At 35.1% G+C, this 25,824-nt stretch overlaps 1 protein-coding gene across 2 annotated transcripts in view; it reads left to right on the top strand.

Annotated features, from left to right (window-relative positions):
* THOC2 (THO complex subunit 2) overlaps window positions 1–25,824 on the top strand; it is a 55,065-nt gene that overhangs the window by 15,248 nt on the left and 13,993 nt on the right. For both annotated transcript variants that reach the window (XR_004777822.2, XM_035541325.2), the window contains exons 8-26: window positions 980–1,146; window positions 1,752–1,844; window positions 3,652–3,807; window positions 6,986–7,158; window positions 7,300–7,495; window positions 10,672–10,713; window positions 12,832–12,962; window positions 13,050–13,151; window positions 14,823–14,907; window positions 15,735–15,828; window positions 16,307–16,387; window positions 16,696–16,792; window positions 18,605–18,722; window positions 19,538–19,717; window positions 20,293–20,457; window positions 20,793–21,068; window positions 22,015–22,156; window positions 24,067–24,224; window positions 25,592–25,720. Coding sequence is in view for 1 of the 2 variants with exons in the window: in XM_035541325.2 (XP_035397218.1) it covers window positions 980–1,146; window positions 1,752–1,844; window positions 3,652–3,807; window positions 6,986–7,158; window positions 7,300–7,495; window positions 10,672–10,713; window positions 12,832–12,962; window positions 13,050–13,151; window positions 14,823–14,907; window positions 15,735–15,828; window positions 16,307–16,387; window positions 16,696–16,792; window positions 18,605–18,722; window positions 19,538–19,717; window positions 20,293–20,457; window positions 20,793–21,068; window positions 22,015–22,156; window positions 24,067–24,224; window positions 25,592–25,720 (2,585 nt within the window). In the remaining variant the exon portion in view is untranslated. The remainder of the gene's footprint in view (window positions 1–979; window positions 1,147–1,751; window positions 1,845–3,651; window positions 3,808–6,985; window positions 7,159–7,299; window positions 7,496–10,671; window positions 10,714–12,831; window positions 12,963–13,049; window positions 13,152–14,822; window positions 14,908–15,734; window positions 15,829–16,306; window positions 16,388–16,695; window positions 16,793–18,604; window positions 18,723–19,537; window positions 19,718–20,292; window positions 20,458–20,792; window positions 21,069–22,014; window positions 22,157–24,066; window positions 24,225–25,591; window positions 25,721–25,824) is intronic.

Below are 25,824 nucleotides of genomic sequence, written 5' to 3'. Positions count from 1 at the left end.
AAGATAATTTTCCATCTGTCACAGAATTTTGCTTGAGACTGTCAAATCCCTGTAGTAATACTACTTGCTTTGGAAGAGAGCTAGATGATAAGATGGTTTTTGGTGGTTATTACAGTAAAAAATAACACATTCAGTTTGAGGAATTTTATAACAGTATTTTTCTGTCTTCTGCAGTTTTAGGATTTGCAGATAGACTTCCTATAAAATGTCCAATTTTCTAAAGTACTGATTTGCAGGAGGTCCTGACATAGTGGAAATAGCTTCTGGGGAAAGAAAGACTGATGTAATTACATAGCAGCGTAGTGGATGTGCATGGATAACATTTTTTCTCATGGTACAAACAAGAAAATAGCGTAGATGTGGATTCTTTTGATATAAATAATAGTATTTATTTTGTGGCAGAAAAAGTTTAGTGAAATACAGATACTATTTCAACACTGGCTTAAGTTGATCTATATCCTTGCTCCCTTAAAATAAACAAGCAGTTCTCCCTATTGTCATGCCAATTCAGCATTGCTGCTAGCAGTGTAACCAGATGGGTCAGGATTTAGCTGCAAACTTGAACACTTTTTTGGGGTGTAAAATAATGCTTTGGGTTTACATGGCTCATTTATGCAGCTGCATGAATACATGTGGCAACGCAAGGAGAGAGGAGCAAGTCTGTGCCTTCTGCTGGCACTATGGGATTAGTGAGATTTGTTTTATACTTCTTAAATGCTGACCTTAAGATGGTAACTTAAAATTTCTGTGTAATCTGAATTGAAAGTCCTGTTGAATGCCTTTGCCTGGTTTAGTACTAGACACAAGTCAAAATGCTCGGTGTATTTAGAGGTGATCCAGATTATTTTGTTGCATGTAATTCTTTTCTGTTAAAATTTCGCCTTGATTAAATTTTAAAAACTAATGCATTTGTAGATTAGTAACAGAATGAAAATGAAAAGTAGTGATATTAATCTTTTCTACTGTTCTTTTCCACTAGGATGTTTTAACCTTGATCCTAACAGAGTTTTGGATATTATCCTAGAAGTCTATGAGTGCAGGCCTGAGTATGATGATTTCTTTGTACCACTGATAGAGTCATACATGTACATGTGTGAACCACAAACTTTATGCCATATCCTTGGGTTCAAATTCAAATTTTATCAGGTAATGTATTTCTTAATTATTTTCATCATTGGTTGGTTATGTGATGAACTGCAGTCAGTGATAACAGACATCTGCTGTAGTTTTTTTAGCATGGAAATTAATATATGTTGTAGAATTCCAGTTTTAAAAGCGGTAATTTCATGATTTGAATAGAATTTTATAATGTATTTTTGAGGAAACTGCTTTCAGCTGCCTGTCTTGAGCTATGGTCAGCAATCTTGATCATGACACCTTCCATTTGAAGGTGTATAGTTATGTAAGGACTGGCATTATCAAAGAAACTGTACCTTATAAACAAAAGACTTGTCCACAGGAGTAGAGAGCATGTTTGCAAGGTGGTTAATATTTAAGAGAATATTCAAGTAGATTTTTGAAGTACGGTATAGAATTGCATACAAGCACCACGAGATGCGGAGATAATTAAATCTTACAATTTCTGAAAAATCTGATTGCTTATTGCAGTTAAGTCTAGCTATAAGGCAATATGGCTTTGGAGTAGTAGCAGGTGTAACTGACATGGCAGCAAGGAGAACAGTGTTGATGAAATTTCATTTGTTTTCATGTCTTTTTCCTTTCTTTTAAATTTGTAATCTTGTATTCTTTAGGATCCAAGTGGTGAGACGCCTCCTTCCTTATACAGAGTTGCTGCTGTCCTGTTGCAACATAATCTGATAGATTTGGAAGATCTTTATGTCCATGTAAGTGACAGTGCTACTTTGTCAAATGCCAAAACGAAGAATTATTTTTTTAAAAAGTGTGCTAGATATCTTGTCCTATTCCTAAAGCTTAAGACTCATGACATACCTTGTAGTACCTGTGTATGTACATTTAATATCCTTTAAATTTCTCAACACTTTGTAATGTCACATATTCAAACAAGCACACACTGAAGTATTAAAGCTGATAGGCCTTCTTTGAATTATCTGTGTAGTATCCTCCAGGTTTGTTTAACCTCCTGCCTGAATTAGGAGATGGGAGGTAAGTGATAAGAGATTGGTTTTAAATGCCTTGAGTACCTTACCTTCCTCAAGAACTAGACCCTTGGAGTGTTTTCACTTTTGAAAATTTTTGAAGGAAGTGATAGGATGATTAACTGCTTACCTTTTTTTAATAGTATATTTTTTAAAAACTCATATATACATATTCACGAATCCGTCTGTAATTTAACCTACAAGAATTCTGAATTGGTAGCCTGCAAGAGCAAAATGAAGTTGCACGCTCAGATTTAATCTGAGAGATTTATCCTCTCCAGTCTGGCACTCTGTCAACCAGCCAGCATACTAATTTGACAGATGGTAAACAGAATGTTAGAGTTATCAAAATATTTTTACATTATGCACCAATTTTTAATTTCAGGATATCCATGTATTTCAAGGCTCTTAAGTCTTCCACTGAAATCAAGGAAATGAGCTCTAATTACAGCTATGGAAATTTTGGAATGTAGTTCTGCTGTTAATTTGTGTGGCAGCTAATAGCGTCACTCACAATCTGACTTGTCAATTACTGTCTCTGGCTTCATTTTTTTTTGGCTAAAAATATGTCAGGTGGAGCAGGAGTGGGAGTGAATATCTCAAATAATCAGCGTGGAGGGAGGAATGTGTGATGGTAATGCTAGTTTGTTAAGAAATGTTGGTGAGGTTACAAAATGAATGCCTCGATTCAGATTAAGAAGGCCTGTGTGATCTCAGCTGGATCCTGTATAGGTATTTGTGTTTTTTGCCAGTCTCACAGTGGGAACGGCCCCTGCATCTATTTGTACTGCTCACCTTTAGTCACGTTGATTCTCAGCCTCATTTGCAATCTGCTTTCGTTCCAGAATTTTCTCTACCAGTCTCGGTGTCTATCTTTGACTGCGTGTTTGGCATGGCATTTTCCTCTTTTCAGTCAGGTTTAATTTCATGTGATATGAGAGTTTCATGAAGATAGTTAACATACAGGTGCTGAGCATTAAGTGGTATATATTGCGCAGCTTCTGTGCAGCAGCAGCTGTCAGGCTTACACTTCACATCAAGAATGTCCTTGCTCCCCTGCCCCACAGTCGTGCAAGAACGTTCTTTGCTTTTATTTATGCACACGGACATGTACGTAACAGGCATTAGGTCCTAAAGATATGATTTGTTACTTTTCATTCCACTTTAGGTATTTCTTGGTGAATCTTAATAGATTATTTGCATTATTAAATGAGAAGGGTGTAACTCCTTAAACCTTTCCAGGTGGGAGAAGAAAGAATCCGAAGTTCTATGTTGTTGGTGGAAAAAGGGGAGCTTATGCAACCAATTTTTGGGAGGAAGGTGAACGATGTTATTGTTCATCTGTCTTTGATTTCAGAAGTCTGTTAATAGCATGCTTCCTTGTTGGGATAATGATAACAAGCAAAATCTTCCAAGGAATGTTTTATCTGATTAGTATCGAGGAAGGACACAAGTGCTGCTTGGGCCTCTGGTGTTGAAAAGCAGGAGTAGCTAACTTTCATTTTCAGAAATCACGTTTGTTCTGTTTTCTTAGCTTCTTCCAGGGGATAATGCCATCATTGAAGAACACAAGCGAGAGATAGTGGAAGCTAAGCAAATTGTCAGAAAACTTACAATGGTTGTCTTATCCTCTGAAAAGACTGAGGAAAAGGAGAAGGAAAAAGAAAAAGAGGAGGAGAAAACTGAAAAGGTTAGTGTGTGTGAGTAGCTTCTTTTCCAAGAAAACAACTTTAAACTGAACATAGTCATTGTCATGAAAATATATTTTTTTCAAACAAATATAAAAATACAGGTATCCAAGTATCTGTTCTTGGAAGGCTTTGTCTGTCTTCTGATAGCACTTGATTTATGCTAAAAGTTCAAGCATGTTCTTTGGGATTTGTTCTGGATTTCTGTACGTTTTAGGCTTTTGGTTCCTTGTCTAATTAATATAATTCCTCCTTTTTGTTGTACCAGCTCCACAGTGTGTGTACCGGCATTCACGTACTTGAGAGTCTTTTAAAAGCTGTGTCTTCTAGGTCTTATGTTATAATTGTAGTTGATACCTTAAGGATGCAGACATAAAATGTATTCTTTATTTCTCCCAGTCAAGAATTGGGATGAAAAAAATTGCCAAACTTAAGAATGCTAGTATAATTAGCCTCCACTGTAGAAAAAGTTTTAATTGTACATATTCTATGGAAGCTGTCCTTTGTGCTTTCCATTAGACCTGTATCTTTGTCTGTGTCAGTGTATACTTCTTATTTAAGGTGCTACTGTGTCATGTCTTGTCCATGTTGTCCTAGGTCTAACTTGCTTCATTGTTTTTAAGCATAGCAGTTATTTTAATTTCTGGGGAGCCTGTTTTCCTCTTCATTTCAGAGTTGTAACCACTGCTGAAATATCTTTTTTTTCAAAGGTAAAAAAAATTGCTACTTTCATTTGATAGTTTGAGTAATGGAAAGCGTGGACAAGTCCATCAGTATTGATAACTCCTGCTCTTAATGTTCTGTATCCTTCTGGGTTCATGATATCCAGCTATTTTGTCTATTTATTCTCATTTGTTCTACCTCTACCTTGATTCTCTGCGTCTCTGACCTTCCTTCCTCCTCTTTTTTTTTTTTTTTTTTTGCCTAGCTTGAAAAATCTGATTTCTTTCTTGTTCCTTAGGCAGCTGATATAATCACTGCTCTCTGGTGCTCAACTGCAGTCACATCTGCTGCTTAAACTGATTCCTTTCACTAGCTTTAATTTTTGACCTCTTTCCCCATTCATTATCTCTGTATTGCTTTTTATTAAACGACATTGCTTTGGTCTGTCTTTTCTACAGTCAGATGAGCTGCCTGGCCTTTTCTGAAGCTCACATGTCATAATGTTCTGATGGAAGATCGAACTCTAGATTGGACATAGGGAGCATATACATTGCTCAGTAATGTCAGAAGAATTAAGAATGTGTTCTTGTGGCTAAGCTTTATATTTAAGAACTAGGGAATTTTAAGCTCTACCAAAAACTGCAACATTTTTTGAAGGATTACAATGATGAGTAACAAAGTCGGAGTCTGTGTGGTGGGAAGATCAAGAGCTGTACTTAAGCAATTTCTCTGACTCTGAATTTCTCTGAATGCATGCTGTTTCTCAAAAGGCTTGTTTCTGTAATAGTGTTTTTGTATGTTAGCTATGCAATTCGTAGCAATGAGGAACGACAGGTTCCAACACTGTTGGCAGTCCCAGCATGAGTGATTTTTATCCAGTATGCAGTCTTAACATACTATTTTTGATATGTTACTGTGAAATACATGCCAGGATAAGGGAGAAAAATGTTTAACAATTACTGGCTTAACTATTTTTTTAAATTCATGAAGTTCTGTCCTTTGTAAGTAAAATGCATTATTGTCTCGTGACTCTTAATATGAATAGTGTTGTCAAATGCATCATCTACTCTTGCCTTTTGGGATGCATTTGGTGTAACCAAATAATGGTGAAAACAGACGGAGAGGGAGATAAAAATTCTTGAGGTCACAGAACTCAACAGTATGATGAGATTTGACAGAAAGTCTAGACCGACTCTTTTCTGCCATGTGAGCTTTTGCTGTTGGAGAGTATGTTACAGAAGAGCACTCTTATTTAAGGACAGACACAGTCAAGCAGTGTGTATGTGTAAGCAGTGCCTGTTTTGGAAATGAAGCAATATTCATTTACATAGAAAGACTGTGTGACTTGAAACATGGATTCTAATACAGTAGTAGTCACCTAACAAGGCAATTTGGTAGTATCAAACTTTATTATGGTAATACCAATTAAATAATTACGACTTGATATTTTAAATAACATGATTTCTAAGAAGTCTGTAATTTTGAATGTGGATTTCAAGCTTCCTGCTTATATTGAACAAGGAAAAGTGTTTAAATGCTTCAGTGAAGGATCAGTGTACCCTTTTGTTAACACAGTATAGATTGACTTTAAAAATACAAGCCCTGGCATCAGAGGAACTTTGGTATTGCATGGTAAGGAGTTGCATGGTGAAGTAATACTAGTGTGTGCATTTCTATTTGCACATGTACCTTTTCCATCTTCAAGAGGCTGATTCTGTTCTGATGTATGGATATATATTTTTCCTGAAGAAAAAGTGAAGCTTCATTACTGTGTGATTTCAGTATGAATATTGTGAATATCTGTGCATTTTTTTGCTCTGAAAATTTCCTCTGCTTGTTGTTATATACTATACTGTTCGATGTTTTCATAACTATCAGAAAAATACAGTTGTTTGTAACACTTGCAAGTGTTATAAATAGTTTTAAAAGGAAACAAAGTCCATGCAAACCATATATGATTTAAATTTAATTTTTCTGTAGTCTTGCACTTAAAACTAGATTCTTCTAGAGTAGGTGCCAGTGTGAAACTTAGGATATGAGCAAACTAAGAGACATGGAAGTTTGTTTTTAGATCAAGTTTTGCTAAGTACTTTATTTGGAAAAAAGTTAAGAAATTCATATTTTCAATCCAGAGTAACGCACTGTGCCAAGGATTCTTACATGCTTGCTTTGTTCTTAAAATGTCATGTAAAGAAGCAAGCTGTAATAGATTGTGACATATTGACAAGTACGTGATCAGACATATTTCAGAGCTCAGTGTCTTTAACTTCATTTTTAACTTTTTCTTTAGGATGTTAGATTCTAGGTGGACTGGTTTATTATTGCTTTTGAACTGTTCTTGTTGTGTAAATGTCTAGCTGAATTTTATGTTTTTACTTTATATATAATATATATAAACTAGTATTTAGTCTGCATAATATTTTTCTGGAATTTCTTGTGGACTACAGCTGTGTGCTACTTAAGGAAAAAAATTAGATTTTATGAAAACACTTTGATTATTTGTTCATTGTCTTGCAGCCTCCTGATAATCAGAAGCTTGGTTTATTGGAAGCTTTATTAAAAATTGGTGATTGGCAGCATGCACAAAGTATTATGGATCAGATGCCTCCATTTTATGCTACTTCACATAAGCCTATTGCAATTGCCCTTTGCCAGCTTGTGCATGTGACAATTGAACCTTTGTACCGCAGGTAAAGTAAAAGCTATATTTCTGTTGCTAAAGAGTGGGAAAACTACATAAAGCTTACAAGCATGAATTCACTAGTAAGCCTAACTGTATTTATGTGTCTAAATATTTTTTTCATGCAAAATGCCTTACATCTTATTTTCAGGGTTGGTGTACCAAAAGGGGCAAAAGGGTCACCAATTTCTTCTTTGCCAAACAAGAGAGCACCAAAACAAGCAGACAGCTTCGAAGACTTGAGAAAGGAAGTGTTCAACATGTTGTGCTACCTTGGTCCTCATCTGTCCCACGATCCCATTTTATTCGCTAAAGTGGTGCGCCTTGGAAAAGCATTTATGAAAGAGGTTAGTAAGACAAAAAACAAACATTCCCACGTATATGTTGAAGACTTGGTCATGTGACCTGTTTCAAAAGGCTGCAAAGTTTTTGTTCTGAACTCCATTGGAATATAATTAGAAGCTCAGACAGAGGCTAGTGAATTTTGCTACCTTTCTGGCAACTTGCTCTTTGATTAACTATTTTGTTCTATTTTCCAAGTCAACAGTAGAGGTTTCTCTCTATTTTTTTTATTAATAGCAGTTCTGAGAAACTTTGGAATTCAAAGTCTTTGAAATACTTTTTTATTATTAAAAACAAAACAAAAAACCTTGAAAATCACTATATTTCCCAGCTTTTTATTTTAACTTATGAAGTGAAGCACTTGATGATTGGTTGATTTAAATGGTATTCAAGGGGGGAATTTTCAGTTTTATAAGTTCAAATAAAAATATTGTTGATTTTGGCTACAGCTAAAAAACATTAGAATGTCCAAAGTGTACATTGTCAACATACCTAGCTGAGGGGTAGCTGTGCTTGCTGTCCAGCTGTATTTGGAGATGTGCAAGTAAAAATGTAGATAGATGTTAGGATTGAAGATGTTTTTATTTAACTTAACAGATTTTGGTGAGTTTTCTTGTCGTCGGTTTCCAAAATTCAAGGATAGGGTGACAGAACCTACAGAAAATTTGACTTCCTAGTAGTCTTTGTTGTAAATCATGGTAACTTAAAGCATTTTTATCTTTTTCCTACTTCTTCCTACTTCTTTATCTTTCTATGAGGTATAATTTCTAGCATCTTCTCTTCCAGAACTATGAGATTCCCTAGTGGCTAATATTCCTGTTTATTTCTTGCTGCCCTGTGAGAAGAGTGGTGTTTGAATGATACGCTGTATTGCACTGACAGTGCAGTTAATATGGAAATGATAATTTCAAGGGAGTAATTCATATTACTGCTGTCAGCGGACTATCAGGACGACTTTGTAATTAAGTTCAAGTACTGAAGATCTGTGAGACCTTGTTTCTTTGCGGATGCGGGCAATAGAATGGAGATTACTTGGTTATAGTTTGGTTTATATATTTATATATATATATACACTTGGATTACAAATAATATAAATATAGTAGTTCTATGTGTTCATGACAGGGATGAGCAACATCTTAGCTATTTGCTTTAGGTTGGAACTACGAAGAAATTCATCAGTGACAGAGTGGTTAAGGTAACATAGGGAAAGTTATTTTTAATGCACTACTGCCATCAGCATGTTCTAGTTAAGAAACCTATAACACACGGTAGATATATAACTGGAGGTGATCTGACTAAGTTAACTCAGTAGTTTAAAATTTAGACTACTAACATTGCACTGCAGCTTTTGTGCTCAAGTGTAGCTTTAAGATAATCATGCACTTACTGATGTGTTAGCTTACTATGCGTTTTATGGTGAGTGGAACAAAAAAAGGAAATGTATAATTATGACTATAATCTTGAGAGGGTATTATTGTGAGAGAAAGATGGGGAAAATAATCCATAGCTGTTGGTAATTTGTGTTGGAAGTCCTGTTCTTTTTTAGGTAGAAGTTGAGATGTGTTTATTCCCTATTTCCAGTACGAAAATTGAGTATTTCATATATATTAATAAATTTCCTTGATACTTGAGTTATCTCTTTTTCAACATAAGCATTCAGCGTCACTAGATATGTAAGCAATATATTTCATTTATGCATTTGATTTTTTGTTCAAAGAAAATACTTTGCTATTTCTCTATTGATTCTGCTCACAATAATTAAATAGCTCTCAAATACATTAATATTTTTTTCTTTAGAAGCTCTTGGTAAACTCCATTAATAATTACCAGTTTCACCAAGGAGTTTGTGTAGCTAATCTTTGGGTATACTTTTTATATTTCTTATTAACAGTAAATCCTATTGACTGATAAAATGTTGTGCTTTGATTTGTTTGCCAGAAACTTTAAATTTATACCACAGCATAGTATAACATATTGCTGCTGAACTGCTCACCAGATTGGGGTTCAGGCATTTTCTGTTCCATAGTGGACTTCAAGATATATATCTAGATGATTCACTTGCAAACAAGTACAACTAAATACAGCAAGCTTCCATGTGAAGCTAAAACTTGGTTACCTCCGTAGGTCCTGTAAAGTTGTAGTTGCTGATCTTGGATTGTAGGAGATCAGTCTTCATTTTTCAGGGTGTTTGGGGGAGACTAGAACACATTATAGAACACATTATATCAGCGAGGTAATTTCATGAGCCATGCGTGTGTAGTGCTGAGAATACTCTAATTCACTCTGAGTTGCTTTTAAAAGCTGTTGAAAATACTAGAAACAATCTTTTTTCTAGCAGGATGGCATCCGATTTTGGATTGTTAGAATGTTTCTAAATAAGTGATTTATTCATTTCATGTTGTATATTTTGCAGCGTTTTCTAGAACAAATACTGATATTGACAGTCAATCACAATTTTAGTACCTAGTTATGAATTTAGATAAAAGTATGTTTTAGAGGAGGTGAAATCTTGGTCAAGTGCAAATGTGTAACTTAATTAGAGTCAAAATTTTACATTATGATGATAGACAAGATAGTAATGAATCTTATGTTCATGGTAAGTATTAAATGAAGTAAAAGTAACTTTATAACCCTGATGTTTTTTCCCCAAATGGATCAAATATCAGTGGTTTTCACTTTTCCCTGTATTGTATAATTTTTTTCCAAAAGAACTAGTAAGTGTATATCCTATGGATTTTTAGGTGTAATAAGGTGTATTTTAGAGCTTTGGGGGTTGCAAATGGTGCATGCACAAACGGCATAATGGACCAATGGCAGTATTTCTGCATGGGGCTTAGCTGTGTCCTACACCCAGTTCAGAGATGATGAAAGTAGGTATGAAGAGATTTAGATGGAGGAGGAAGAGGCCATATCTGAACAGATGAAAGCACTGCAGCATGTAGCATTGAGAGCATACACTGCAGCAGATGGTGCTAATGAAGATTGGGGAGGATATGTATAGGTCTTTAGATGTCCTTCCACCCACTAGGCCTGCAACTATTTTAATGCTAACAAATCTGGAAAATTAAACATTTACTAGGCATGTGGCCCATTAGGTGTGTGCTTTTGCTGAGGTAACCTTGTTCTGAAACTAACTGTTATGTTAATTATTCTAAAATTAACATCATTGTCTTTGTTATAGTTTCAGTCTGATGGAAGTAAGCAAGAAGATAAAGAGAAAATGGTGAGTTTCTTAAAGACTTCTGATCTGAAAATGAACATAACATTTCTAGTAGAGCTAATTTCTAGTAGAGCTAATTCTTATGTATTTCTTGGCAGAGCTTTAAATGTTCTAGTGATCTCATTCCTCCTGCACGCTGCTTTTATTACATATTTTAGTTCAGTAAAATGGCAGTCTATTTTTATTTGTGGAGGTGAACTTGTGTTGTCAATTTTATTTCTCTCATCTTTTGAGGAGGAAGGAGCTCTTATGAGAGTTTAACTGAGACTAAATTTTTAATAACTGTGCAGCCTTTCTTCCTCTGTAGAATTTAATTCTTTACCAAACGTACGCTGAAGACTTGTCTTGGTTTTATAGGCAGGTTTGAGCCAGTCAGTCTTTTTTGTATTGCTGTGGGTTTTCCTCTCTTCCCACAGATGCTTCACAATTAATATTGTTTTAATAGCCTAGTGCATTCTACTACCAGTTGGCTTAGAATCAGGTAGAGCATCTCTGTCCCATAAATACACTGTCATAGTGGCATCTTGTATTTTAAATAATTTATGCATAAGAGTGTAGAGAAATGAGAAATTAGAAGTAGGGTAGGTACTTCCACTACAATTGGTAATTTTTGTTTATTGGCTAACTCACTAACTTTTGCCCAGAGAGGTTGTGGAATCTCCTTCTCTGGAGATATTCAAGGCCCATCTGGATGCCTACCTGGGCAGCCTGCTCTAAGGAACCTGCTTTGGCAGGGGGGTTGGACCTGATGATCTTTTGAGGTCCCTTCTAACCCCTTCAATTCTGTGATTCTGTGATTCAATTCTGTGAACTCGAGATTGGCCACAGTGAAATCCAGGTATCCCATTGAGATCAGTCTTCTTATGAACAGGCAAGTTTTCAGTATAAAGTTTGTGTAGTTTTCAGCAGGTTCTTATTACTTCGGTTTCTCACTTGTCGTGATTTCCTGACTTCTTGAATCATGGCAGAGAGGAAAAAATCTGAACTGTTTCTAAAAGCACTAATAATTAGAACTAATTGAGCTAAGAGTTCAATTTGAACAGAATCACTTTAGATTTTGAACTTATTAACTGTGGGGTAACATCAGCTGTGATCCATGGCCTGCAGATGAGTCATGCAGTCTTCTGCAGATGATTGCTGTTCTATAGGCTTTGTTTATCCCATTCTTTCTTACCTCTGAGAAAGTTTCTCTGGGTTAAAAAAGATAACCATGTGTTTCAGGGAGACAGTTGTAGAATGAGTCTGTCTATCTCCTGCAGGAGATTGTCATGAGTGTAAAGTGACTCAGAAGAAACTGCCAAGTAGTGCATAAACTGGTGTGTTATGCCTCACTAGAAGGGAAGTGCAGCTTAGAAGTGAGTAGAGTGCACAGCTGGGAATTAGTTCTGACTCCCAAGGCTGTTGGATCCATGACTGAGTTACCTGTTGTTTAGAAATCTTGGCTGGAGACATGGATAGCTGCTTGTACGTGGAAGTGTGAATTCTGTGCTGGAAAAAACACAAGGACTATTTCTTTTTTAGTATTTATATATTATAATGTAGGATGTGATACCATATTAAAGATTATGCTCTCTTGAAATTATTTTTTTTACATGGTGGTTATTCTAATAGCCACAGAAACAGAAAGTTTGGAAAACTTTCCAAACGGGAAACAGAAGTTTAAAAAAAAAAAAGTTGATATTGAAAAACATGAAAATTGTTACTGTGTGCCTTGGGAACACACACAATGCCTTTAGATTTTAACCTAGAATTCTGAAAATTTAAGTAATAGCAAGGAGTACCTTAATACAATGAAGTTAGTTGCCCAAATCTATTTTCTGATGTTGCACTTCATGCAAGTCCCTAATTTATTCATTTTTATGTATTATTTGATTCTGTAATATGGATGTAACACTTGGAAAAATGTCAGCTACTTTGCAAAAGACTTTATACAGGCAAATAAAATACTGACAGCATATGTGGTCCTTGATTTAAGAATATCTCACATCATAAGTCTTTTATTAGGTAAGTCCTCTTAGACTTCTTTCTTGTTTAAGAAGTCATAATTTTGTGGCAAATGTGCAATTCACGTTGTTTTTGACATACATGGTAGTTACCCTGAGTTTTTTGTCTTTATCTCAGGAGATACTGTTTAGCTGTTTGCTGAGTATTACTGATCAAGTTTTGCTTCCATCTCTTTCTTTGATGGACTGCAATGCATGCATGTCTGAGGAGTTATGGGGAATGTTCAAAACTTTTCCATATCAGTACCGGTGAGTAGAATAACTTGTTTCTGTTCTTTGGAAGTGGCCTCTTATAAACCGTGAATACTAAAAATAGTTTTCCTTTTATTTTTCAAGGTACCGTCTTTATGGACAATGGAAAAACGAAACCTACAATAGTCATCCACTTCTAGTGAAAGTTAAAGCTCAAACCATAGACCGAGCCAAATATATTATGAAGTAAGTTGTCTAATTCCATAAATTATCAACTGTGATGCAGTGTATTGCATCTCACCAGCTGAAGGAAAAAAAAAAAAAAACTTGACAAATACATTCCTTTTCTAATGACTCAATTTCATTGACGATCCTTCTTTGTAAAATATTTAATGTAGTGTGCTTAAAAACTGTAAAATAAGTAGTGAAATGGACTAATTTGTCACCAATAAGGGTATTTCATCTGCGAAATGACCCATTAAATGTTTTTAAAACTTTTTCCATGGATATGCTGCTGTTGATGAACTGCTTTGCTTATGGGAACGTCCTAAGTGCAACAAATTTTCTCTATGTATGGAGGCTCTTTAATCCCAACAGACTGAAAAGTCTTGTCCCAGTTTCTTTTTCTGTAGTTTTCATAGTAGAGCAATAAGTTGAATTGAACGGAATGGTTTGTTTTCATCTTAAATTGTTTGAGCTTGCATGAAGATTTACCTTCAATGTGACATCTCAGGAATTTGGATTCTCTTTGTATAGCTTGGGCTAAAAAACAAACTTTTTCTTTAATGGCAAGGCAATAATTGCTACATGGGCAAGACAGAACAATTGTTACTGGCTAAGAGACTTGGGTCTTGCAGATGTGAAATCTAGATAGGATTATGATTCTCTTTTCTGACTTGGAGCATAGCTAGAGAAGACTATGAAAGTGTGTCCCTTCTTGTACAGTGGATTTCTATTGGGCAGGTGAGCCACACTGCTGACAGTTAAGATTGCTATGAAAAGCCAGTAAAACTAAGGTACAATTGTTTGTGTATGATCGTTTTGGCCAAACTCTTTAAAGGTGTTATCCAATTTAAAGTATTGTTCCTTTTCCAGGTAGAGAATTGAGACAGGAAACTGAGATAATTTGAAAGTTTGAGGTACAATTTAAATAGAACAGTGTAGTTCTCAAAAACCTTGCTACATACCAAAGTCTTTGCAGATTCAGTTACAATGGATTTCTTTATGTTGGAGCTGTTCATGGAAGCTGTGTACAGAATATAGACCATTTGGAAAATTTTGACGAAGTACTAGAGGTTGTGATGGTGTTATACTGTTGTGATCACTGAGGCAGAAATGCTGCTTAAACATCTGTGGGGTGTGAACTGGAGACAAGTGAAGCTAAAACTGCTGAGGTGTTGCCTTTCTACTTTAATATTAATGTGGACAATTTACACTCATGTATCAACTTCAGATTTAGTGTTAAGCTTTTATCTTTATTAAGGAATGATGTTGAAGTAAAACAATAAAATTAGTGAGGGTGTGGGGGCTTTTTTGTTTTCAATAAACAGGGCGATGAATGCAAAGTGACTGATCTGTGTCTAATTTAAATTTGCACGAGAAACTAGTGTTACGGGCTGTTTTTGTAAGCTGTGTCCGTCCTGTTGACAACTTCAGAATGCAAGGTGCTCAAAGTTGAAACTAGAATTCAGTCCATAGTAACATGGGGACAACAGGTTTGTTTTTTTCTTCTACACATTCTAGGACTATAGGCTTCAGATTCCTAGAGGAATAATATTTCTATGCTTAGATTTCTTAAGAAGTGCATCTTCTGGTGAGGGTTTAATCACTGCAACTAATAAAGCTCTTCATTGGATCTAGCCTGGTCTAATATTCTTTTAGCTTTCCCGTTGCAATAAAAAATGTTCTCTTTTACAGGCGTCTAACTAAGGAAAATGTGAAACCCTCTGGAAGACAAATTGGAAAGCTCAGCCACAGCAATCCTACGATTTTATTTGATTATGTATGTAGTTACATGTGTTTAAAGACTCTTTTATCCTAACTCTAGATATTTGAGCATTAGAAAACACCTGTGGTCTTGATGAGAAGGCAGTTCTGTTCTCAATTTTTTTTACTTTTCTGATGCAAATTTTGAAGTGTGATAATTTGCTGTACTATAGAAACAAAGACCGAGATATTAAATGTTGACAATAGCTCTTAAATAACTAAAACTGCACTGAAAATTTTATTGCTTCTGTATATGAGTGAAGTACTTAATTTGAGACAGCTGAGGTAGGTCTGAGGTACACAGATGTGCTGATCAGGTTATTCAGGAATGATGCACCAGATTATTTATCTACCAGTTGTTATTTATAAGTTTAAGTATTTTTTGTATTTAAGTATTCTTAAGTATTTTTTCAGTATTAACTTGAAGTTTAACCATGTCTGTGTATAAATCATGTAGCAAAGAACATTCTAAAATTTGATTAATACAGTTTACTTGTATTATTTCATGAACTAGTTTCTTTTTGGTAGTCTTAAAATAGCTGTAAGTTTCTGTTGCTGCTTTAAGGTCTAGGATTTTGAGAGGTCTTAGAAAAAACAATCAGTGAAGTGTTTTTGTGATTTTTTTATTTTCTGATAGATTAAAAATTAATATTGTCTAATTTTAAAGAAAATGCTAATATAGAATTCTTTTTTTAGAATTTAGAGATGCTTTGTCTCATATTTTTAAGAAGTATTTTGAGTAGGTTTTGAAGATGAGTGTTGTTAAATGGTTTTGGTTGATTATGTGAAAGAGAAGGTATGCTGTTCGTTTTCCAGCTCAATGTGTCTTTTTCTAACTTCCAGATTTTATCACAAATACAAAAATACGATAACTTAATAACCCCAGTTGTTGATTCACTGAAATACCTCACTTCACTGAATTACGATGTCTTGGCATGTATCCTTTTATGTAAATTAATACATCTGATACTGATATAGTTGCAGTTGTAGATGCATTAAATCTCTTCTTTGTCAGTAAATACTGTTTGGTTGCTGCTTTTTGCTGGAAATTTTAGTGAAGTTTTGGAATACCTTTTTACACTTACAGGGTTACAGAATACTCTCTACTTGTTCTTCACTACTTTCATACTATGAAAATTACACTTTATTTTGAAGTTGATTTACTGTTTTTTGCACTGTTCTTGAAGGCATAGCAAACCTGTAAATAGTGGGTTAAAGATTTTACGTTACCATTTTCACGATTTTTTTTAACACCAGAGCTATATGTTAGTGGATCCCTTGTATCATGCTTTCTGTACTTCATATATGTATGTATATCATATTCATACATTACAAACTGTGGAGCTGGAAAAAATGTCTGTATAGCTTTTGTTTTGACAAAAGGAGGAAAAATATTCTCTTTAACTCCACTAAAGACTGTATCATTGAAGCACTGGCAAATCCCGAGAAGGAGAGAATGAAGCATGATGACACTACTATTTCAAGCTGGCTTCAGAGTTAGTATTTTTATTTTATTACATTAACATTTAATACTTCACTGTCACTATGATCTGCCATGATATTGATCATTGTTATCAGTCTTTCACTTGGATCTGCCAGCTATTTTTTTGAACAGAAAGCTGGCAAGTTTAATCAATGGAAAAACATTTTTCTTTGTATTACAAAAAAATACACATTGCTGATGTTCTATGTGTATTTGTTTAATACTTTTATTTTTATATATATGTGTGTGTATATATATATATATATATATATATATCAAAAAACGAGATTCATTCACAGCTTCTGCTTCTCTTTGCTTTAGGTCTGGCTAGCTTTTGTGGTGCCGTTTTCAGAAAATACCCAATTGAACTTGCTGGCCTACTTCAATACGTAGCCAACCAACTGAAAGCTGGGAAAAGGCAAGTCTTGCACAACTGATCTTCATAAACTCCATTTTCACAATGTCTTTTTCGGATGTTTCTTCTGCTGATATACAGCACTCAATTAGTAGTTACTCTAGTAGTGGTAACGCTCCATTTATATTACCAGAAATGTTAAGAAATTTAAATAGAAAAAAGAATAATATGTTTGCTGGATTTTTCCTGAACTTTTATAGCTGTGCTGTGTTACTATTTGAAGCACTAGTCTTTCATCTGTAACTTATTTTTCTTGCCTAATCAGGCAAAAAACACCCTCCTGGTCTGCAATACTGTTGTAGAAATTATTGTACATTATTTAAAAAAAAAAAGGGGGAAAACCAAAACCATCTATGATATAGGATGTGATTGTTCAAACTTCAGATTTTTCTTTCCTGTAACGTCTTATCTGTAGGGATCTTCTAAGATTTTTATAGTGTTTTAAATACTTTGATTTATGTAATGACTGTTGATTTGCTTCTTGGTACATCAGTATTAATCACTCAAATTTTTTTAAGGTTTGCAATTTGAGTCTTCCCTTATGTTTGTCTGTCCTTCTGCCATCATCACTTAGTATTACTGCTTCCTTATTTAATTAATTTTAATGGATTATTTCTCATTGCATAGGTGAATATTGACTTATATTCTATTACGAATCCCCATATGCTTACTGAAAGACAGCAGGAGATAACGCAGCATGTTATTTTAGGGTATTTATATCGAGAACTCTAGTATTTCCCTTCCCTGCAAAGTAGATGCTCTGTCTCATGTGTTCCCCTGTCCCCAATTTGTTTTGTATTCTGATGGTGATACAATCACATTGAGCTACAGGAGGGTAAGTAGTATTTCTTGTCTTTACCAAGATTTATATATTAAGACTAAGTATTTAGAAAAAAACACAAACCCAGAATATTAAAAAAGAAATTATATTAGTACTTCTGATGTTAGAAATAAAATAGATTTACCACTGTGACCAGTTCCATAGGACTGCAGTATTCAAGTGTTTGGATTAGAGTATATGCTGGTATTGCACAGTTCCTAAACAGAAGACACATTTTTGCTTGTTTCTCCAGCTATAAACAGTATAAATTATTTAAATGCACAACTTCGTTTTGGAGTGCATGGGTCAACACATTTTTTCTAAGTAGGTCACAAATTTCAGAAGATAAAAAAAATAATTGCTTATTTGAATGATTCTAATATACCTTAACTGTACTTCTGTTGAGGATTAGTCATTGCCCGTAGAATTCATAGCATGGAATGAAGCCTAGTTGCTGGAGGGCATAATTACTGGAGTATTTTGTACTTTCTTGTGTTTTAAATATCAATGTTTTCTGTGTTCCACATCAGCTCTGTTGACTAATTGTGCCAGTAAATTTCAAAACCCATGTACTATTGTAGAAATTTGAAAAAGAAAAAAAAAAATCTGTGAATTCCATGTTCACAGTAGGTGAAATGATATAGATACAGTATGAAGCATGTAAAACAACAAAAGAGAACAATACATTTTTGAGTAATTTGTTGATACTTAAAGCTAATAGGACTACACTCAATATTTTCAAAAACAATGAAATCTGTTTTTCTTAAGGGACTGTAAAATCCAGCTCTTGAATGCTTGTGCTGCTTTGAAATAACTTTTAACCTGCGATAGAGAAATCTTTGTGTGCTCATCATACTCTTTTTCCCTGCAAAAAACAATTTAAGATGTCATTTGGTTTAACATGCATCATATTGTTGCTTTCTACTGTGTATTGAATGTCACAGCTTCCATTTCTTAAGCAAATTTTCTTGTTTTTACTCCACTTTTCTGTGCAGCTTTGATTTGCTTATTTTAAAAGAGGTAGTACAAAAAATGGCAGGGATAGAAATTACAGAAGAAATGACGATGGAGCAATTGGAAGCCATGACTGGTGGAGAACAACTAAAAGCTGAGGTGTGTTCATATTATGTTTAATTAATAATAGCTGTTGCTTGTTAATGGTGCTCCTGAAGACTCTTGATTCACAACCTCTGGCAGCATAGCTGAGAACGATGTTAATGCTTTTGTCTGAGACCTTCCTACTCCATTGAGCTTACAGACCTTGCAGACAGGCACCCAAGATAAAGTATACACGAGCCTTAGTTGCTGTGCTTCACAGCATCCTTCTGTTAATGAAAGCAGCCTTCATTATCTGCTGTTACAAGACAGACTGCAAATTAGCCAAAAGCAAATTAGCAAAGCAGCCAGTGAGCTTGTATGTTGTGCAGTCCTGCGTTTTAGCCCAGTTCTGAGTGTGGCAACTCCCTGTTGAGTGGAGTAATATCTTAAGCCATCTTGATGATTCAAACTGTTGCAGCCTCGGCTTCAAAGACCTAGTTGAGTCTGATCTAAACTCAACTCCCTAGGCAGATGAGTATCTAGAATAAGAAATAAATTCTGAAGTTTCTGAATTGAATTAATAGCTATATTGAATCATAGAAGAGACTTAGACCTAGGTCTGCAACGATCTGCTCAAAGATGCTGTGTCATGATGCCCATGATGAGAAGTGGCATTTACTGTGTAGAAAACTAACAGCATGCAAGACAAGTTTGTTTCTGATTCTAATATTATATGCATAGCAACACAGGATCCAGAGAGAAATTTTTATTGACACACAAACTGTATCGATGTTAATTCACCAGTATTTCCATGATCAGAAGCATGTATGGTTTAAATTTGTAATTCGCTGTTTCCAAATTTAGGCAACTTTTTTTCCTGTACTGTGCAGGGTGGATACTTTGGCCAAATCAGGAATACAAAAAAATCCTCTCAGAGATTGAAAGATGCATTATTGGACCATGACCTTGCCCTTCCACTGTGCCTGCTTATGGCTCAGCAGAGAAATGGTGTGATCTTTCAAGAGGGAGGGGAAAAACATCTGAAGCTGGTGGGAAAACTGTATGACCAGGTAAGATAAAAACTTTAAGACTTTTCTTTGGTAACCTCTAGTGTGTCAGCATTTGGTATCAGCACAATATATAAGAATTTTTAAAATTTACAGTGATCTCATCATTGTAACACACTGATGTCAACATAATTTATACTTAATCTTTCTGAGTGAAAGATTGAAGTGTCCTTTGTCATAGGAGGTAAGGACTTACATTTTAAAGTAGGTTATAGTGTTTTTCTGGTCTTATTTTGTTAGAGGGATTCTTCTTTTTTTAAGAATCAGCCTGATTCCTTTGCTGCCTTAGGCAGTGGGAATTAGCATTCTGTTCTACCAGAATGAAACTCTTACAGATCTGCTGACTCTTGTAAGGCTTTCCTTTAGGTGCAGAAACAGTTGAGTCAGCATTGAGTGATAGAAGTATGTAGCATGGAAAATTAAGCAGTTCTTCCCCCATGAGAAATTTCTTGGTATAATATGTGGTGTTAACCCTTGAAAAAGAAAAAGCAACCAAAAAAGCAAACAGACTCTCAAGACCTCCCTAGATTCATTTCCGAACAAAATAAAATTGTTCTCTCTTTGTGTCGTTTACATAGTGCCATGACACCCTGGTACAATTTGGTGGGTTTCTAGCATCCAATCTAAGCACAGAGGATTACATTAAGCGAGTGCCTTCAATTGATGTTCTCTGTAATGAATTTCACACACCTCATGATGCTGCGTTTTTCCTCTCGAGACCTATGTATGCTCACCATATTTCAGTAAGTAGAATGCTTTTTAATTTGTCTGCTGTTACAGAGGCCATTCTACATTTTATTAGTATATGTGTTAGGTTGCTGTGAAAGTTTGTTTGCTAAATAAAAAATGCAGAAGCCTTATGAGGAATTATTTCTATAAGAAGAAGTGGGTTGAAAGATAGTACCATCATTGAAGAATGATAAATCCACTAAAGGTTCAGTATGATATTCTTCAGTTCTTCATGTACGTAAATAAAATATCTTACATAAATCTTCCTTACGTAGAAGAGCTTTTGTGAAATTGAATGATTTTTGTGTACAGAGACTACAAATGTTTACCTTTGCGTTTCTATCCACAGTCCAAGTATGATGAACTAAAAAAAGCTGAAAAGGGAAATAAACAGCAGCACAAGGTTCACAAATACATTACATCGTGTGAGCTGGTAATGGCACCTGTTCATGATGCTGTGATCTCTCTGCACCTTCCCAAGGTCTGGGATGATATCAGTCCTCAGTTCTATGCTACATTCTGGTCTTTGACAATGTATGACCTTGCTGTCCCACATAGTAGCTATGACAGAGAAGTCAGTAAACTTAAAGTCCAGATGAAAGCCATAGATGACAATCAGGAAATGGTATGTTTATATGTTTTTATGCTTGTTTAATCTTGAAAGGCTTTTTTTCATGAAACATTGTATTAAGACTTTTTAAATGACTAATCCGATATATAAACAAAGAGCAACTGTCTGTTTACTGATACTGTTTCAAACTAGTACTTTTCAAAATGGCATTCTGAAGACATGATTATTCCACTTTGGGTAGTGCTGGATATTAGTTTTTGTAGCAAATACAGAATTAAAAGTTATATAAATAAATGTTTTTGCATGCATGGGTCATTGCTAAGCAAGAGTGTGCTATTTGCTTGTGATACCATTATTGATTGTTTGCCAGCAGGGACAAAACTTTTCCTGGAACTGCAAGTTATGCATGCACATTATAATTTGTGTTCTAAATTTTACTTCCTTCCATGGAGTAAGATAGACTGCATGGAGGTGTGTGGGCTTTTTTAAGATAAAAATCTCTGAAAAATCAACTACTGATTTGCAGTAAATGACAGGATATTGATGTACCATATTGAGTTAAATCATTTAACTGCTGTTTCACCTATTTTATGTAAATAGATTTTTGTTAAGCTAACCAAAGTTTAAACTTAATTCTGAGTAAGTTGGTCCATTCAGAGAGCTTTATTGTCACCTGACTCACCGTTCTGATTTCTCAGTCATCTAATTTGACTCTTGCATATAATTTCCATTTAAAAACACCAGTGGCTCCACTGAGAAAAAATGTCTGGAAAAATCAGTCTTCTGGAAAACAATCATTGACACCTGTGTATGTAGTTTAGGTGATCACTTTTGTCATTAGTTATCCAGTGTTCATAAATAAAATCAGGTGATTATTAGAGCAGAACATTACTTAGTGAAACAGAAAGCTTTCACATTTTTTAGCAGTACCAGGAATGTCATTGTTCTGTCTACAGCAAATGTTAGTATAATATTAAATGAGTTTATTGATGTTTTATAGCCTCCAAATAAAAAGAAAAAGGAAAAAGAACGTTGCACAGCTCTTCAAGACAAGCTCCTCGAAGAGGAGAAGAAGCAGTTGGAGCATGTGCAAAGGGTTCTACAGAGACTGAAACTGGAGAAGGATAACTGGCTTCTGGCAAGTAAGTGTGTGGAGGGGGACATATGACACATTCTGGATATTTTTGTAGTCAGCACTGCCCCTAGAACTGAAAGCTTAGCTTGCACTAGTGCTCTAAATGTTGATTTTTTAAAAGTTGATCTCTGTCTTTATGTTGAGGTCTGCCAGCAAGATAAAATTTCAGTTAGAATGTGTTAGAATATCTTTGTTTTTGCAAATGCTGAGTAGTTGCTTTTTAGGGAGATGTAGTATTTATTTCTTGCCATGTCAAGATGTTTTTTAATTTTGTGGTGACTTAGAAAATATGAGCTTGACTCACTAAGTGTGATGGTATAGCTACAAGGTGGTTTGCAGGTCAGTTTCTGCAGGTAGAATTCTACAAACTTAGTTGTATTGCAGGGAATAGGAATGTAAACTCCCAATGATTTATCTGAGTTAACTAACTTTGAGTGCTATGTTTAAGAACAATGTGTCAGTATTTGGCCAACAATATATACCCTATTCCGATGACAAGATAAATATTGTCAGTCTAACAGCAACATCAGGTAAAACACCACCTGAATGTTTCATAAGGAGGCAGAACAAACTTCTTTCTCTGAGAGAGCTTTGGTAATGTTTCTTACGGATGAGGAAATTACTAGTATGGTTAACCCAAAATGTTTTCTGGTCAGTTTTGTTCTCTGGAGGAACTTTTTATTTTTAAGCGGAAACAGTTGTCAGTCTGTCCCAAGGAGCCTAACATCATCCAGTGGAAAAGCGTTTTATTGTCTATCTCATGCCAGATACACCCAAGTGATTTGATAAAGAACCATTGACGGTTAAATCAAGAGAGATTCTTCTCTATAAATATTTAATGTAGTGGTACAGAGAACTAATCAGCTACATAAAATGGCTAGTTGAAAAATTGCTACCTGACTGTGGCTTGGTCTAGAGTTGACAGCTACATATGTTGATTTAAGGAAGTACCCAAAAGCATGTGGAAAATTGCACATGTAGATATGATGTGTGTATATATAAACAGGTACCCTTAATGTTAATGACTTTTGGGAGGGTGAATGTATACCTTATTGTTGGCTCTTGAGCGCTCGAGCTTCAGCTGCAAGTTGTTGTTTTCTGGGATTAAGTGTGAGGATAGATACCTATTTTCAGTACTTTCCACATCGAAATAAATTATCTGTAATTGTGCTATATGAGGAAATTGAACAATACATATGCTGTAGTATTATCATTTTTCTTATTGACATTTGAAATTGTTTTTGTTTCAAGACTGACTCGTGTAGACACTTCTGATAGAGTGGTTACATCACTAACAGATTAATTTTGGCAGAATAACTAGACTTTGATAGTTCTAACAATTAAACTAGCTATTCTGCTGTGGCTGCTTGCTTAACTTGCCCGTGGATTAAAATTTACAGCTCATAGAACAGTCAATTGTGACTTGTGATTTTTATTGAAAAAGCATCAAAGGTACTAAAATTTAATAAAATCAACTTTTTTTTTAGTTCAGTAAAAGCTGATGGTTCTTTTTGAACAAGCTTTATTCCATGAGCACCACAGAATTGAAGCAAGTAATTTCTGGTTGTTATGACTTCGGTGTTCTGCAGCCTGTGCAGAATCCCAGCATAGTGACATCAGTTGCTCTTAAAAAGATCATGACTGTTCTTCCTCTGAAGGCATTCTTTTGCAGTGTTCAGTCTTCCATATGTTTATTTCCAGAATATCTGCTGTAACAGCCTTTCTACCCTTTCACATGTTCATCAAACAGTTAAAACTTATCTTTCTTTTCTGAGTAGTGTCGAAGATGTAGATATTTGTAGAATACAACTTGGAGAATATGGATGTGCAATACTGAATTTATTGGGAAGAGTAGTTGTGCTAACCCATTAATCTACTGTTTTCTTCCTTTTTCTCTCAATTTCTTTACTTTTGAAGAGTCTACCAAAAATGAGACTATCACAAAATTTTTGCAGTTATGTATATTTCCTCGCTGCATTTTTTCGGCAATCGATGCAGTTTATTGTGCTCACTTTGTAGAACTGGTGCATCAGCAGAAAACACCCAACTTCTCCACTCTTCTCTGCTATGACAGAGTAAGTAGCTAGAGCTTTGTGTGTGTATGTGTATATATATTTAATTTTTGTTGTAAGTATGAAAGACTAGGGTCCTACCTGCCTCCCAAAAGAGATCTCAACAAAAACTTTACTTATATTTAATTCCAAAATCTATATGATAATCAGAAGTTTATCTTCCTATTCTACAAACAAAGCTTTACTAGTGCTTCAGAAGATTATTTTCAATAAATTGTGTTTCTGGTTTATCCTAACAAATCTAGACTTCCAGAGCGAAGTCATTAGTCAAACAGGTTGCATACATTTTGCAGCCTTGCAGAGATCTGCGTTTCTACGGCCTTGTCGAACCTTCCTGTTTCAGCTCTGTGGCTATACTGTTGCAACTTTGTTAAGCTTGCCCCAGCAAGTAGCATCCTTAAGACTCTTCTGACCTGACCCTGGTGACAGACATGGGAGTAATTTGTATCACTGCTGAGACATGGGAATAGGATGCCATAGGGAGCACTTCTGATAGCTGCAGTAGCCTGACTCTCTGGGTCAAGCAGGGTGCTCGGAGGAGGTATTTGTTCAGACATTTTTCACAGTTCATGTAGCCATTCTTTTTGTCTTGTGGAGAAAAAAGGTGGTGAATGTAAATGGGGTAATCTTGCAGAATGCATTCAGCTCCAACGGTACCAGCTGACTCTACTATTTGCGGATATCAGAACCTTTCTGGCACTTTCTGCTGTTAAGAAGCCAGATAATTAAGCATCATCTGTGTGGTTACAACACATTGGACTATGAGCTTTGATTAGGAGGATTTCTATGGGGCTGTATAATAAAAGACTGGTGAAGATAATATTTTTATATGAGGATTCAATTAAAATTTCTGTTTCTCTTTGAGATGAGACTTGAAGTTGGGATCAGCTCTGATTTCATGGGTCCAAAAGAGCATTCTTATTCAAATATTCTGCTTGTGTTCTCTGTTTATTTTTGCTTGTTCAACTCAATTAATTAACAGTTTGAAACCAACACAGTTACATGTCAGTGAAGACGCACTTTACATGTTGAAAACTGTGTATCAGTAGCAGATGTATGCAGAGCTTAAACTCTGGGCTAAGTATAAAGGTTTAATAATTAGTTAAAATCTTGGGGAAAAAAAATGAGAATACTTGATAAGCTTCTGTAGGCAAACGTACCTTTAATTTCTCTGAGTAGAGCATGATTTGGTTCAATCAAATAGCCATGGTTTCCAGGTATTTCTGTAATATTTTTGTAATTTGACCTCCTTTATATTTAGGAAACAATTTAACAGTGGATTAAATGAGAGGAATTTGAAATTCTTGATGGTTCTTACTCCTTTGTAATTCAGTAAAGTCGGAGTAACTTTTCATTGCTACTATTTGCAGGTTTTCTCTGATATTATATATACAGTAGCAAGTTGCACTGAAAATGAAGCTAGTAGATACGGCAGGTTTTTATGCTGTATGCTGGAGACTGTGACTAGATGGCACAGCGACAGAGTCATATATGAAAAGGTATGTGAAGTTAGTAAAACACTTCCACTTGTGGAAAGAGTTATATAATGACCACTTCTATAATTTGGCCCAATAAAAATGGATTTAGCAAAATCATTAACTTG

This window comes from Cygnus atratus, chromosome 13, assembly GCF_013377495.2.
Source record: "Cygnus atratus isolate AKBS03 ecotype Queensland, Australia chromosome 13, CAtr_DNAZoo_HiC_assembly, whole genome shotgun sequence".
In the NCBI taxonomy this organism is placed as follows: Eukaryota; Metazoa; Chordata; class Aves; order Anseriformes; family Anatidae; genus Cygnus; species Cygnus atratus.
This window is presented reverse-complemented; position numbering and strand designations above follow the sequence as displayed.